The sequence below is a fragment of the Pelmatolapia mariae genome, linkage group LG7 (genome assembly GCF_036321145.2).
Source record: "Pelmatolapia mariae isolate MD_Pm_ZW linkage group LG7, Pm_UMD_F_2, whole genome shotgun sequence".
Taxonomy (NCBI): Eukaryota; Metazoa; Chordata; class Actinopteri; order Cichliformes; family Cichlidae; genus Pelmatolapia; species Pelmatolapia mariae.
In genome coordinates this window covers 22679251-22693688 of record NC_086233.1, presented here as the reverse complement: position 1 = coordinate 22693688, position 14438 = coordinate 22679251, and the positions used below count along the sequence as shown (strand labels likewise).

The following is a 14438-nucleotide window of genomic DNA, read 5'->3' as shown; positions in this document are numbered from 1 at the left end:
AATTGGAGGTAATGGCCGCTGATGTGATGGAAACACAGCTGTGTAAGTGTATGTGCGTGGCAATTTTATTGACGTTTAAAAATGTTATACATTTCATAAAATATACATTTTTGCTATTTCTGTGACTGTTTTACACATTATAAAATAAAGTACATTTCTCCAATGGTGTATGGATATTTATAATTATAGTTCTTTTTTAATTTCATGCTTTTTTATTTCTTTGACCTTTAGCCTGACACAGCTTTAATGCTCATGAAGTTTCACGAGACTGAATTTACTGCAAATGTATGTGGGTCTGTGCCAAGTGTAGCATTAAAAAAAATTTAAAAAGCATTCACAGTGTGTTTCCCCCGTATTCTGACATCACGTGTTTACCTTAAGGTACATAATCCTTACATGAAAAACATGCGTGAACACTGGCAGACGATTGCGTGCCTCATTTGCTTGTGAGGGAACTCGGGTTTCATGTCATTTACCCGTGATTGGTTTGTACTGGGAGTTTTGCTGTGAGACACAAAACACACCAGCTGAACATTTGCCCTCCACCAGACAAGATTGCCGCCGTGTGTGGATTTTAGCGTGTGTTTATATAGTTAGTCTGCTGGCCAACCTTTCTTTTACGCTTTGGTGGTCAACGGTGATTGATCACATGTCCTTGATAGCCCCGAGGTTGTAACACTGACCTTCTGCAGGAGTAAATTCAGGGCAGATAATTGACTGTTTAGCAATTAACCACTAAACAGGAAGGTATCACTAACCTGCCAGGCTGTGTTCAACTGCAGTCAGCATGTTTCATCTCTCCACAAAGACATTTGTTCACATTTGTGCAGTTCCCACAGGAAAATCTCAAAGCAAAGCTCAAAGGCTGTTGGGTTTTTTTTTTTCTGTAAGAAGGAATGAAAAAAGATAATCGAAGGAGCCAAAACCTTGTCATAAAACAGAAAATGTGAGAATTAACGTTCATATCACTGCGAAATTAGACGTTTCAGATTAGATTTGAGTTCCTGAAACATGTGCAGCTGACATGCTGGTTAAAAAGAAACACCCTTAATGTCTGCACTGTTATCAAAAAGGCACTTTTGCATGATAAATGGAGTATTATAGAGTGTGGGCCCTGGCACGTTGCTCAAGGTGATTTGTTATGAGCATTATTGCGCAATCTTTAGCCAGATGAGTCATGAACAGCTGTGTGTTTTTACACACTACCCCAGAATAGCTTCAATCCAGCTCTTCAGCGTTGTAATTCTCTTAGCTAAATCATTGTCTGTTCCTCATTTAAATATTGGCAACATGTGGCCTTACTTTAAATAAAGTCCAAACAGCATTAAGTCAAATTAAGTTTCCTCAGATGCTTTCTCTGCTGTTTCTCATATGTTGCTCACAGACCAAACATGGGTTTTGCGTACGTTAGTGGAGTTTTTTCGTTACACACAACGAAAAGATGCTTATGTTCACAAATAAATCTTTTCTACAAGAACGTTGTGACGAATCTGTTCCTACAAAAATCTATAAATTGATGAAATTGGTCTGAACAAGTGCATCAAACCCACTGAGCCTCACTCTATACTACTTTCTCCGTGCGCCTTTTTTTAAAAAAAAATCCCCTCTGTGTTTAATTTTTTTTTCTTCTTAAAGACAGAAGTCAATAGGGAAAATGGCAGAAGAATGGAGGGAAAGAAAAGCAGAGGGAGGTGAGGAGGAGGGTTGTGAAAATTACCATTGGCTGCCACCCAGGGCCCAGTCTTTGTGGTAATGAAGGGTTAGAAGCAACGTTATTGCTCCCAGATGCCGTGCGGCTTCTCCGCAGGCCTTTGATGCATGGCCCAAGTCACCAGGATTTTTCTATCAGACTCCCATCAACATACACAGTAACGCACCACCGCACACACGTGCACGCACACATACGAAGACATCCAGCCTCTTAAAACAACATGGATGCTGTAAACGAGTATCTTCATGGTTTCGCCAACCAAACTACTCCGATTTGTTTCAGAGTGTTAATTGGTTAATGTTCCCATGTATGTGTGTGTTTTGGTGTTTACCACCTCCAAGTGTGTGTGTGTGTGTGTGTGTGTGTGAGAAATGCCCATATTCGAACGTTTTATGTGTTTGACTCTTTTAGATATTTTTTGGGATGGCGTACGGAGTGGTGAAGTTCCTTTACGAATCCAGAAGTGAACTTCCCCTGACTCTCTATAATGAGCCTGCTCTTACACACTAGCAAAACAAAACCATGAAAAGCACTTTGTTCACACACTGCTCCAAATACCAACTACTAAGTGCCCCGCCTGTAGTGTGTGTGTGTGGTGTGGGTGTTCAGACGAAAAAAAAAAAACAGAAAAAAACCCCAACAAGGATCACACCTGTGTTTTGTGTACAAGTGAAAAAATGTAAAAGTGTTTAAAAAAAATATCAAACTAAACCTAAAAAGGTGCATTTTTTGCAGCTCAGTCTGGTGGTAATCAGCCTCTGCTATTTCTGCTTTGATGCCAATACAATTACAATCAATCGAAAGAGCTCTGTGAATTATCCAGAGTAATGGAAACTCTGTGGAATATTAATTAAGTAATGACAGATGGATTTAGTCAAACACTGTGAATAATTTTCTCAAAGCACCTGCCTAAAAACGTCCCATATAATAAGCAGATGGGATTAGCTTTAACCCGAACACATTTTACGCCCGTCTGTTTTTTAACATAGGATAACCTGATAAAACTGAACAATGTAACCATTATGAAGGAAGGATTTACCCAATTGTACCCAATAAAAAGCAAACTAATCATGTGCTTCAAGTTAATTTGCACAACCTGTGCACAGAAGGCGTTTCCTATTTTATATGATGCAAAAAATTATTAGTCTGTAGCAGTTAGCGCTTAACGCAGCTTTTTTAATAGAGCGACTACTACGACTTATTAGAAGTTTCACTCTAAAGATCTTTCATGAGGATAATTTATGGTTCACTATGAAAGATGAGACCACGGATGCTCATCTAGAGCTGAAATCCTGCTTAGCAGCTATCAAAATCAGGAGCTTTGTGTCCAAGTGAGCCCAAATGACCTGTTGATGAAAAGAGCTTCTCGCAAATCATGAAGAATGAGCCCACGCTCGCACACTTCAGGCAGGAAGCTTGCACGCTGGCTGATTTGATTTCCAGAGAAGAGGGCAATCGGAAGAAGCCCAAGGTAACTGGCGGACTTCTTGAACCTTTGATAAGGAGCTCTTCTAGTCTGTCATGAAACATGATGAACACGGATGCACGCAACTTTGTGCTACGCTGAATATTTCTAACAGAAGTATCGCTCAGTATTGTTTAGCCTGTTTTCATGCCTTAGACCTTGTGTGTGTGTGTGTGTGTGTGTGTGTGTGTGTGTGTGTGTGTGTGTGTGTGTGTGTGTGTGTGTGTGTCTACTTGAAGCTTGGTCCTGTGCAGAGAAAGTGTGCATTTCAGACCACATGTGTGCATCTGCAGGTTTGTTTTCTCATGCGTCCCTGCGAGTGTGCTTAACATCTGAAATCTGTAACATTGCCGACTCACACTGCCTGGATTTTATAGGAGCATATGGCAAAGCACTCAAGCACCTACTTCCCCCCCAATACTAGTACACACACATAAAAAAACCACACGCACACACAAGAAACTGGCTGACTGATAATGGTCTTATTTGATGTTGCAATAGGACAAATACATGGACAGTCTTAGCAGATATCTGGTATTCATCAATTTGTTGTTTGACTTTCTGGCATGTGTGGTTGCCAGACTGATCAAACCTCAAACTCAAATCTTCCAGTCTCGCATCATCTGCACCCCCCACTAATATTCAAGAAAACTCAAGAAATCATTTGTATTTCTCTCTTACTATTGCTGTTCTTGTACAACATAGTTATTCTCCGTGTTAGCGTATTTTCTCTTTACCTTCCCCACATCATGTGCACATTCGCTGCCCCTCCTCTTCCTCTGTTTCCATTTTTCCTGACTGGATTTACTGGCCAGAGGAGAGGAAAATGTATGAATCAATCCAAGGTTGCTCACTCCCAGGGAGAGGGAAAGCCAGAGAGTGAGAGGAACAAGGGAGGGGAGGGGGTGAAGAAAGAAAAGAGATGATGGTGAAATTGAAGAAAAAGAGAGAAATGGGGGATGGGAACTCACCAGCTCTATAAAATAATGATGTCAGCTTTCAGCGGCCTGGGGCGACTTCTTGTTTAGCCGTCTTTTTTTTTGGGTAGCGGACACCTCGGTGTACGGGCGCTGCCAAATGTGTTTGTGTCTTTATGTGTGTCTCTGTGATGTTTTACATGCATTCAGGGGATATGACCATTTGGCTGCACAGGTCATAAATCCTTTGATGAAGGAGTTTGTCACACATTCAATCCCCGTCTGTCTCGCTCTCTCTGTGACACACATACACACACAGACACACACACATGCTGAGATGGGCAGGGCAAGTCCGTGGTTAGCCATCCAGATGGTTTTAAGGTTAGTTAGAGACTACGCTCAAAAGGTGCTGTTTGGAACCAAAGCAGGGTGTGTGTATGTGTGCGCATGCCCGTGTGTGTGTGTGTATGTGTGTGTGTATTTCTGTGTCTGTGTTTAGAGAATGTTTGTAGAAACTCACTAACCCCATGCTATTTTTGGAATCTCATTTTGTTAATTCTCATTTTATTGTCGTACACACACACACACACACACACACACACACACACACACACACACACACACACACACACACACTGCATATTATGCACCGTGACTCAAGAAACTGGATTTTCTATCAATAGACATTGAGAAGTCCAACCGCAGCATATATATATATGTGTGTGTGTGTGTGTGTGTGTGTGTGTGTGTGTGTGTGTGTGTGTGTGTGTGTGTGTGTGTGTGTGTGTGTGTGAGTTTATTTGCTTGAGATAAAGATAGAGATCAGACTGAGCTGACAAACTTTGAGGTTCCCTGATTCATAAATAGTTAGACGTCTGTATATCATATGTTGTGTGCAAATTTACAAGTACAAGAGATTTCTAGCCTGGAACGCTCTCCCTCTCTCTTTCTGTCTGTGTGTTTTTCATTTGTTGCTCCCCCCTTTGACTCTGCACAACTGTAATCAAAACCAAAGACTGTACTTTCCCATCCATCTCCTTTGCTTTTCTTTCGTCTGCTATAGAACTGAATGTGCGAGCTTTTGCTCTTCATTCCCGCTGACCTTTTTTATCCGCTTGTCTCTTTTAGCCTGCTATCTTTTTGTCTGTATCAGCAGCGCAAACTAATGACTCAAAACCTTTTTCACGCACTCACCATTTACTATATATGTTACATAATACAGTTGTATGCGTAGCTCTAAATTTTACAGCCCAGAGTGATCATAATACAGCATCTGCACTAGTTTTTCCTTTAAAGCGACTCTTTTTTTATACAGTGAGAGTATCTGCATGACCATTTCTCCTCTTTATCAGGGAAGTCTTCCTCCTCGTTCTACTCACCGCTGTGTGTCTCTTTCACCCCCTGCAGGAGAAGGAGAAGAAGTACATGCTGCAGGTCGACAACCTGAAGCTGCGCGATGTGGAGAAAGGCTTCATGTCCAGCAAGCATATTTTTGCCCTCTTCAACACCGAACAGAGGTGTTATTAGACACACACATTAACACTGTAATGCAGAAACAACTTAAATGCACCACAGTATTAAAAGTTGCTCTTTCGCCCACTTTTATGTTTACATTAAATGAGTTTTGGGATTTCTGTGTGACAGCCAGTGAGGATGTAGTTGTAAAGCTTAAAGAATATCCCGATATTAGGGAAGTCTGCAGATAATTTAAAGTCCTAAGTAAAAATGATTCCAATGTAAAAGGACAACAATATAAGAAAAATGAACTTAAATTAAGAAAGTAAAGGTTTAAATTGTGCAGAGTGCCCTTTCCAGCGTTGCATGACATTTTTAAGTATCTACATGTAAGCCAGACTTTATTGTTGTTACTGTTGTAGATAAGAAGCACTAAATTATACTTTGGGGCATTTTAATCCCAAAAAATGATACAAGTTTTGTATGCAAAAAAAAATGTAGATTAAAAGTGACCAGAATTATAAAGTAAATGTTGTGAAGTAACAAAAAAGCTATTTTTGTAGTATAGTGGAGTAGAAAATATGAAGTAAGATAATATAAAGTGAAAACAGATAGAAATTCTGGAGGAAAGAACAAGTTCCAAGTTTTTACATTAAGGTGACGTACAGCTGATGAGACGGGGCTATTGGAGTGCACTGCTCATACTGTGTCTCCACAGAAATGTGTATAAGGACTACCGTCAGCTGGAGCTTGCGTGTGAGAGTCAGGAAGACGTTGATGCCTGGAAAGCCTCCTTCCTCAGAGCCGGAGTTTATCCTGAACGGGTCACGGTAAGATTTCATCTAAAGCACACGTGCACAGACAACACTGTGACGCAAACACTCTCACAAATGCGGACTTTTTTTTCCAGTTCATATTATTTGTGTCCAGTAGTAGCTCAGGTGGTTGCTGTGATGTTTCCTTCTGCAGTCTCTTTTAATGTTATTGTGTTTCTCATTTGCCATCTGTCCTTTTCAATGTCTTTTATCTCTCATTGCTATTTGGCGTTGTAGGAGAAGGAAGGAAAGGTATGTTATTCTGGGTACTAGATCACTTTTTTGTGTTTTCTATGTAAAGCATGAACTATACTTTTACTTAAATGGACCTGTACCTCAGTTGTGTAGCTGACAGTGATCAGTAAATGGATAGTTTAGCGTAATCATTAGGAGTAGATTTTTGAACCACTGATAGGGAATCACCTTGCTGGTGCAAAGATAGCATTTTATGCCTATCAAACTGTGTTAAATTTGACTAAATAATCTTTTCTTAATAAATGCAGCACTGGTTCATCCCTTGAGTTAGGTGAACTTGTTATGGCTTAACAAACAGAAAAAAATAATCCAGTGAAAGTGGTCAGTTAGGAGGACTGGACTGAAAATGAGTGAAAAGCCAATAAATGTTCAAGCCATGTCCAATAAAAAGTGTGAAAGATCTTCAGAAAACCTGAAGAATTATTGCTCAAGACCATGTTAAAAAATTACTAGAAAGTCTGAATTCTTGGAAGCAAAATATAAAGAAATGAAGTGTCACTTAAGATTTTTATACACTATTGTATTTTCATCAACATTTAACTACACTGATGAATTGTGTGTTCAGATTGTGCTGTTCATCATTCAGCTGGTAATATAATTTCCTGGAGAAAACCTTTTCCTTCCTGTCATTCCTGAAGTGCTATCACCCTCTCTGTAACTCTGCTACACACACACATTTTTTAAAAAAAAACCCTAATTTGTCTCACAGAGTGATGGTGGTGATGAAAATGGTTCTGACAACCTCATGCACAGCATGGACCCTCAGCTGGAGCGGCAAGTGGAAACCATCCGCAACCTGGTCGACTCTTACATGGCAATCGTCAACAAGACCGTCCGTGACTTGATGCCGAAGACCATCATGCATCTCATGATCAACAATGTGAGTCATCAGCGAGCACTGCTGTTGTCTCGTATGTCATGCTGAGACGACAGGACTTTGAGATTTGACAGACAGCGTGCTTTGTTTCTCTCCCTCTGCGTGCAGACTAAAGAGTTCATTAATGCTGAGCTGTTGGCCCAGCTGTACTCATGTGGTGACCAGAACAGCTTGATGGAGGAGTCTCAGGAGCAGGCCCAGCACCGTGACGAGATGCTGCGGATGTACCACGCTCTGCGGGAGGCTCTCAAAATCATCGGCGACATCAGCACATCTACTGTAACCACGGCCATGCCACCACCCGTGGACGATTCGTGGCTTCAGGTGCAGCGTAGTGGATCTGGAGGACGGTAAGGCACATGAGACATCAGACTGTGGGACTGAGAGAGTACGTGTGGGAACAGGTTGGGGAGAACAAATATTAAAAGCCCATGTCTAATTTTGACATATGGTCAAGTAAATAAGAATTTTCTAAAAAGATGCAGCATCTGACCTATTGACACTTTCCTGATGTTTTTCTCCTGTTATGTTTCTCTCTTCACTTCTACTTTCTTATCAAGATCTCCGGCCACCAGTCCAACTCCAAACCGCAGGGCTCCACCAGGACCCCCGGCCCGTCCAGGCTCTCGTGGTCCTCCACCTGGGCCTCCTCCTGCAGGGGGTCCCCCTGTCCCTTCTCGCCCCGGAGCTTCTCCTGATCCATACAGTGGGCCACCACCCACCGTGCCCTCCAGGCCTAACCGCGCACCCCCAAGTGTGCCTAGGTGAGTGGAAACTCTTCCATCATAGAGTAGGCCGCAGTAGATTTTACAAGGACACTGACATCCAAACTACAGTTTAAGATAATGTGACGTCACCAAAGCTGAAGTGTGGATACTCTCTGTTACCAAGGGGGATGTGAAGACACCCGGATGAGGGGATAAAGGAGGTAAAGGACAGTAGAAAGCGCTGGTTTTGATAGAGGATAGATTAATAGGCTGGTAGATTGCTAGTTATCCCCAAATAGGCACTACAACTACAACATCTCACTAATTTCTTTCACCTTGCTGGTATCTTTCAGCCATCACCAAACTTTCGGCACGTTGTCAGGCATCACCTGTTAAATAATCTATTGCTAAAAGCGAGGTCGTCTGGATTCCTTTGAATTAAAACGTGATCTGATGAATGAAGGGGAGATGGGAATGTGGAGGGGCTTCCTTTCTGGTATTCATTAATTGTATGCATTTAAAATTTGCCCCCCCGCCCCCCAATTTCCTGTGTTTGTGAGCTAGCTAACCTCTTTAACCTGGGGCTAACTGTCAGTAGCTCACCTGTTTTACTGTAGAGGACGCTAACGTAGCTGAGCAAAGCTCTCACTGGAAAATGACAGCTTTTTAATATCCTCACTAAAACTAATCTGTTTTAAGTGCCCATTTTTCATCTTCCAATCCAGTTTTTCTGTATTGTGAGCTGCCACGAGTGAGAGCTTCGCACATGCGATGTTGGTCATTTCCTGCGCTGTAACTGTTTGCGCTCCTTTTCTCTCTTCTGTCTCCTCTTCTTCACCCCTCCGTCCCCCGCCACGCCTCTGTCCCACACACTGCTATGGTTCCTTCTACAGAATCACTATCACTGACCAGTGAGGACTAACATTACTGGTACGTTGGGTACTGTCTGCAACCATGATCATCATCATCACAACGACTTTCCTTCTTTCCCTTTCTCACAGAAACCATCCCTTTCACTGCATGACATTTTCTTTTTCTCACCACTGCTTTCTCAGAGGGCTGCATGAGCAAACACACACCCGGTGCAGAGTGTGTGTTTGCATGTTTGCATCAGTGGCTTGAGCTCAATTCAAGCTCAGTCTGATGTTATTTTGTCTGTAAAGAGCACCAAAGGAGGACATTTTGTCAGTGTAGGCCAGGGGTGTCCAACTCCAGGCCTTGAGAGCTGGTGTCCTGCAGGTTTTAGATGTGTCCTTGATCCAACACAGCTGATTTAAATGGCTAAATTACCTCCTCAGCATGTCTTGAATTTCTCCAGAGGCCTGGTAATGAACTAATCATTTGATTCAAGTGTGTTCACCCAGGGTGATATCTAAAACCTTGAGGCCTGGAGTTGGACACCCCCGGTGTAGGCCAAGAAGACTCGCATCAGATGTCCGGGACCTAACTAATGTTGGTGCTGTGTTGTATATGTGTGTATGCCACAAAATCCCTCCCATACCTGCTTATATCAATGTGTCTGATGCTTTCTTTTAGTGACACGATGCTCTGTTTACCAAAATCACTTTTCTTTGCAGGATTTAGTTAATGTGGAGTAGCCCTACTGGGGATTTATTTTTTAGGGAAATACTCTATAGTTTAACTAACAAATGTATTACCTTTAAGAACACTTGGTAAGTACGTGCCATATCTTCATTTATAAATGATAATGAGATTTAAAAAAAACCTTTTTGGAGAATAGGTTGTATAAGCTGCCATCAGCAATCCCAGCTAGCTTTGCAAAAAGATCAGAAACTAGACTGTGTCTGTTGAGGTTATTTGAGTACAGTGGTTTCCTATTCTCACGTTAGGAAAACAGTTTGAGATGATTTGAGCTCTGAGTTTGTGTGTGGGACAAAGTGGGATGCAGTCATAATGCAGGGCTGGGAGGTGGCCAGATAAATTGTATTTGAACACAATGTTTCCAAGTTTCTCGCTAAGAAAAGAGGAATAAAAGGAAGCCAAAGTTCGTTCTGATGGTCTCAGGCGATGGATGCTATACACTAGAATATATACTCCTATATCCTCCATTATTTTACTGTTGTTTCGGCTGCTGTACTGTCTGTTAACAGTTTTTGAGTTGTAGTTTGAATGTAACTGTAAATGAGCATATATTTCTTTTGAGCCATATCTGCCATTGTCTTTGTTATAATTTTCATCGTATTTGGCAAAATCTGCAAACCTTGTGAGTGTTTTGGTAACACTCACTGACCAGGCATAGCATCGTACTTAAGAGAATCGACAAACAGGCAATACCAACATGTATATCATATGTGCAATGGTACAGAGTGCAAAGATGTTAGACTAAATTATGGACTGAATAAAGGACGGTTCGCCCTAACTGGGAATAAGAGAGTATATCTGCATCTCTAAAATGTCACACATTCATATTTGCTTACATGTTTACCTTCAAGCAAACACTTTGCATTTGTACAAGTCAACTTCTGTTTCAGAGGCTGTTTAACAATCAGAAGGCATCAGTTTAATCTTCCCTTCAATCAGCAACAACTGCTGCTTAAAACTTTAATGCCTATCAGTGGATTTGCTCTCCTGTAGCAGAACTACAACTGAACAAACTGCACGTTACTGTAGATAAACAGCAGCTGGATGTGCAGGAACACCGCCTTCACTTAACTGAGCCTCAAATCTTTGTCACGTTGGTTGTATTTTTGGACTGCCTCCATGTGTTATTTGAAGATACAGTATTTCTGTGTGTGTTTGTGCATGAATGTACACATGGGGACTGTAAACCTGTCAATGGGGAGCAACGGCACTAATCCAGTCTCTCCTTTGTGCTTGTGTGTCCACGGCAGTCGGAGACCCCCGCCATCTCCAACCCACTAGACTCCCTGGCTCCTCCGTCCTTCCCCTCCTCCTACGTTTAATCCTCCTCTGGATGAGAGGCCACAGACAACAGCGCCACCCTCCTGTCGTTTTCTGCCTCGTCTGACCTGCGCTGGTTCCCAGCTCCCGCTTCTCCCTCGCTTCCTCTTCTTTCCCTCCTCCTCACCTCCACCTCTCTCCCTCATACAGTGACGCAGAATACTTGAATCACACTTGCATGACTTACAAACATGCTGCACCCTGAGAACTCAAACTATGTAAAGACTGATGAAGCAAATCAGTTAGCGTGTGCACACGCAGTATACAGTCTAGTAAACACATGCAAACACTTAAACACGGAAACATTTTTCCTGCTTTTAACCTAAAAGGGTAGACATTTAGCATGAAGCTATGCCTGAGTATTTCTAATAAGTATTCTCTCTTATTATTCTCTCATTCATCAATTGTTCTTTTATTTCATGTTTATTTACTTTCTTCCTTTTTTAAGGAATCCTTCCCCTCAAAAAAAATGACATTTTAGGGATAAAGCAGAAATTTACAATTTTTTGCTAGCAGATTTTCACAAGAGTTTCAGATAAAATGGCACAGATTCTTCGGTTCACTTAAACATCCACTAATACCAAGAACTTGCGACATACTTCATGGTAATTTGATGGATACTTTGACTCTGTAAATACTGGTGTTGTGCAGAGGGTAAATGCTTTAGTTCCTCTGCAGCATTTCAGCCTCGGAGTTAAAGTAAGAGGCAGAAAATGCTTCAATCAACAGAAGTGACGATGGATAAAGTATTTCATAAGGGAGGTGATGCAAGCTGGACTTTTTTGAAACTCTGGTGTCTTCTCGCTGCACTATTCAGGTTTTGAGTTAATGTGTTATGGCAGTTTTCCATATTCGTGTGTGAAGGCGACTGACTTTAATCAAGTCCACTTGTGAGCTTAACTATAAAGAACAAACCGTGAAAGAGAAGGTCTGTCTCACACCCTGCAAATCATGGTTTTCATTACCTTTAGCATTGTTGTAAAAGTTGACCTGTTTCTTACATGGCTGTAAAATATTATTGCTAACTAAACAGCCACTAGTTGTTAATGTTTGGCCTCGGTGTGGGTAATCTGTTGTCTGTTAACCATCATGCGTAGTTTAAAAGAAGAGCTGGATTTTATTTCCTTGGTGGTTTTTAATATTGATCTGGTTGTCAGACAATTCATCATTCAAAAATGTAATCTTACCAGATGATATCTCATGGCCACATCTTAATTACATAATTCCTATGCCAGAATAACCCGTAGCTACACATTACTAACTGGTGGCAAAGCAATAATATCCCCGTCACCCTGGAGGTGAACATCGTCATTTCTCTGGTGCCTCCTCACCATTACAATTTTAGGCTTTCTCTTGTTATCTTTAATCTCTTCATCCTAGCAAATAAGATCGTCTTTTTATTTTCTCTCTTCTTTCCTTTCACCGAAACAGCCGGTCAAACAAGGGCGGGCCCTCTCGTCCCGAGAGCCCCCTGCCACCATTTGACTCTTAGAAGGAAACATTCTCCCTGTTACCTCTTCTCCTTCTTACGCTCATCTCGCATTTATCCATCCACCCATCACTCACTCACTCACACGAGGAGAGGAAGGCTTGAATGAATAACAGAAGTAAAGGATCGCCTGCAAATTCTTCACCCTCAGATAGACGCTGCTGCTCTTCGTCCATTTTTCCTCCTCCTCCTCATTTCAGCCTTGCAGGACGGGAGGAACTGCCCGTTATAGCCTCAGGAAGGCCCTCAGTGTCACTGTTAAATCCACCTGCGATTTAAAACTGCTGTTGTCTGTGCTTCCACACGACCTATGCAACAACTGACGTAAAAGGAAAAAAAAAAAAGATGCCTCTCCCGTGTCTTTCTTGCTCTCTGCTTCACACAAATGTTGTTACTGCATTATCTTTAAGCAAATGTGCAGCTTCAGACAACTGCAGGACACGCAAGGCTCCAGCCTGAGAGGAAGGGAGTCTTTGGCCTGGGTTGAAGCTCTGTGACTGTTAGCTAGATAGCTCTTTACATATCCTTTTTATTCAGACGGGGAAAACAGGAATATTTCAGAATTTTAAGTCAGTTGATGATTTGCCATTTCTTCTCTTTTCCCCTTTTTTTTGTTTTGTTTTGTCTTTTTTCCAGTGGTCACGGGGGTGAGTGAGAACACTCAAAAACAGCCACAGTCTATGCATAAAACTGGCATTAAATGAAAAAGCTCCTTCTCTTTCACCCTGTCATTTTACACGTGTGAGAACCTGTGACCTGTGCGAACCCACCACCTTTTCTACCACTGACCTCCACTGTCAGCGTGATGTGGTGTATTGTATTTTTGAACCCAAGCAAAAAACAACCCACCAGCCACAAACAGTAATCTACTATTCATCCCTTGTGCGTCTGGTACTCCACGACTGCAAAGTAAACACAACTAAGCATATTCTTCTTATTATTTAATGGTAAATAGTTTATTATGGACATATCTTATTGTGTTATTCTGTATATGTGTGATGCATCTTATTGAACTTTCACTATCTAGGGAATTTAGTGTATGAAACCGCTGAATATTTAAATTATGACAAAATGAGTATATGTATAAGGAAGTAATGTTTTAAAAACTACAAAAAATATATAATACGATGATGTATATGGGCAACTGCAGGCTGTTGAATACTTTGGCTTGCAGCAGAGGGCGTTTGCTTTTCTTGTCCTTCTGTGTGTAGAATAGCAGCGAGGGGCGGGCTGAATGTGTGAAAGTCCTGCAGCGATCAGGTCCTGCGTCTTGTTTAGACTGATGTGGATGGAAAGGTGACTTTAACCTGCAGGACTGCTGTGCTCTGTCAAGACATTAAAAACTTCAGTGTGTAATCAGGGAAGTATGTCTTTGTGTCCTTTTTTTAAAATGCTGGTACATACTGGTGGTAACACAACTATATGGGAACTCCATAGCAGCTAATAATGAAACCACCAGACGAATGTGGACACAAAGTAAAATAAGACCAAAGTCCTTATAGGCATATTCAGAAACCTGGCTGGATTATTCCAGCCCCTTACTCAACCCCATCATTTACATATACATCTTCAAAAGCCTTTTCAGACCTTTCAAAAAAATAACCAAGTGTCACTTCTACAGACTGTTCCAAAGGTCTTTCATAATTTCTTATTTTTCCCTCTTTTCTGTCTTTTGGTACTTGGCACAAAAACACATAATTCGTTTCAATTTCTTTAGGTTAATCTACAAAAAATTCCAAAGATAACACAGTTCAATAGGTGTAAAATAATATCTTTACATGTGTTAGCTGAAAACTTGGAATATTTCATCTGAGGAAACAGGACA

General features: G+C 41.4%; 1 protein-coding gene across 16 annotated transcripts in view; it reads left to right on the top strand.

Moving 5' to 3' along the window:
• dnm1a (dynamin 1a) overlaps nt 1–13973 on the top strand; it is a 51330-nt gene extending 37357 nt beyond the window's left edge. For 4 of the 16 annotated variants that reach the window (XM_063478474.1, XM_063478464.1, XM_063478473.1 and 1 more), the window contains 7 exons: nt 5501–5610; nt 6267–6378; nt 6601–6615; nt 7328–7498; nt 7604–7845; nt 8056–8259; nt 11055–13973. In XM_063478474.1, coding sequence (XP_063334544.1) covers nt 5501–5610; nt 6267–6378; nt 6601–6615; nt 7328–7498; nt 7604–7845; nt 8056–8259; nt 11055–11085 — 885 coding nt within the window. In that variant the 3' untranslated portion in view covers nt 11086–13973. Of the gene's footprint in view, nt 1–5500; nt 5611–6266; nt 6379–6600; nt 6616–7327; nt 7499–7603; nt 7846–8055; nt 8260–8386; nt 8424–9095; nt 9133–11054 lie in introns of all 16 variants that reach the window. The other 12 variants (XM_063478476.1, XM_063478475.1, XM_063478465.1 and 9 more) reach the window with 10 other exon arrangements.
• The last annotated feature ends 465 nt before the right edge of the window (nt 13974–14438 follow it).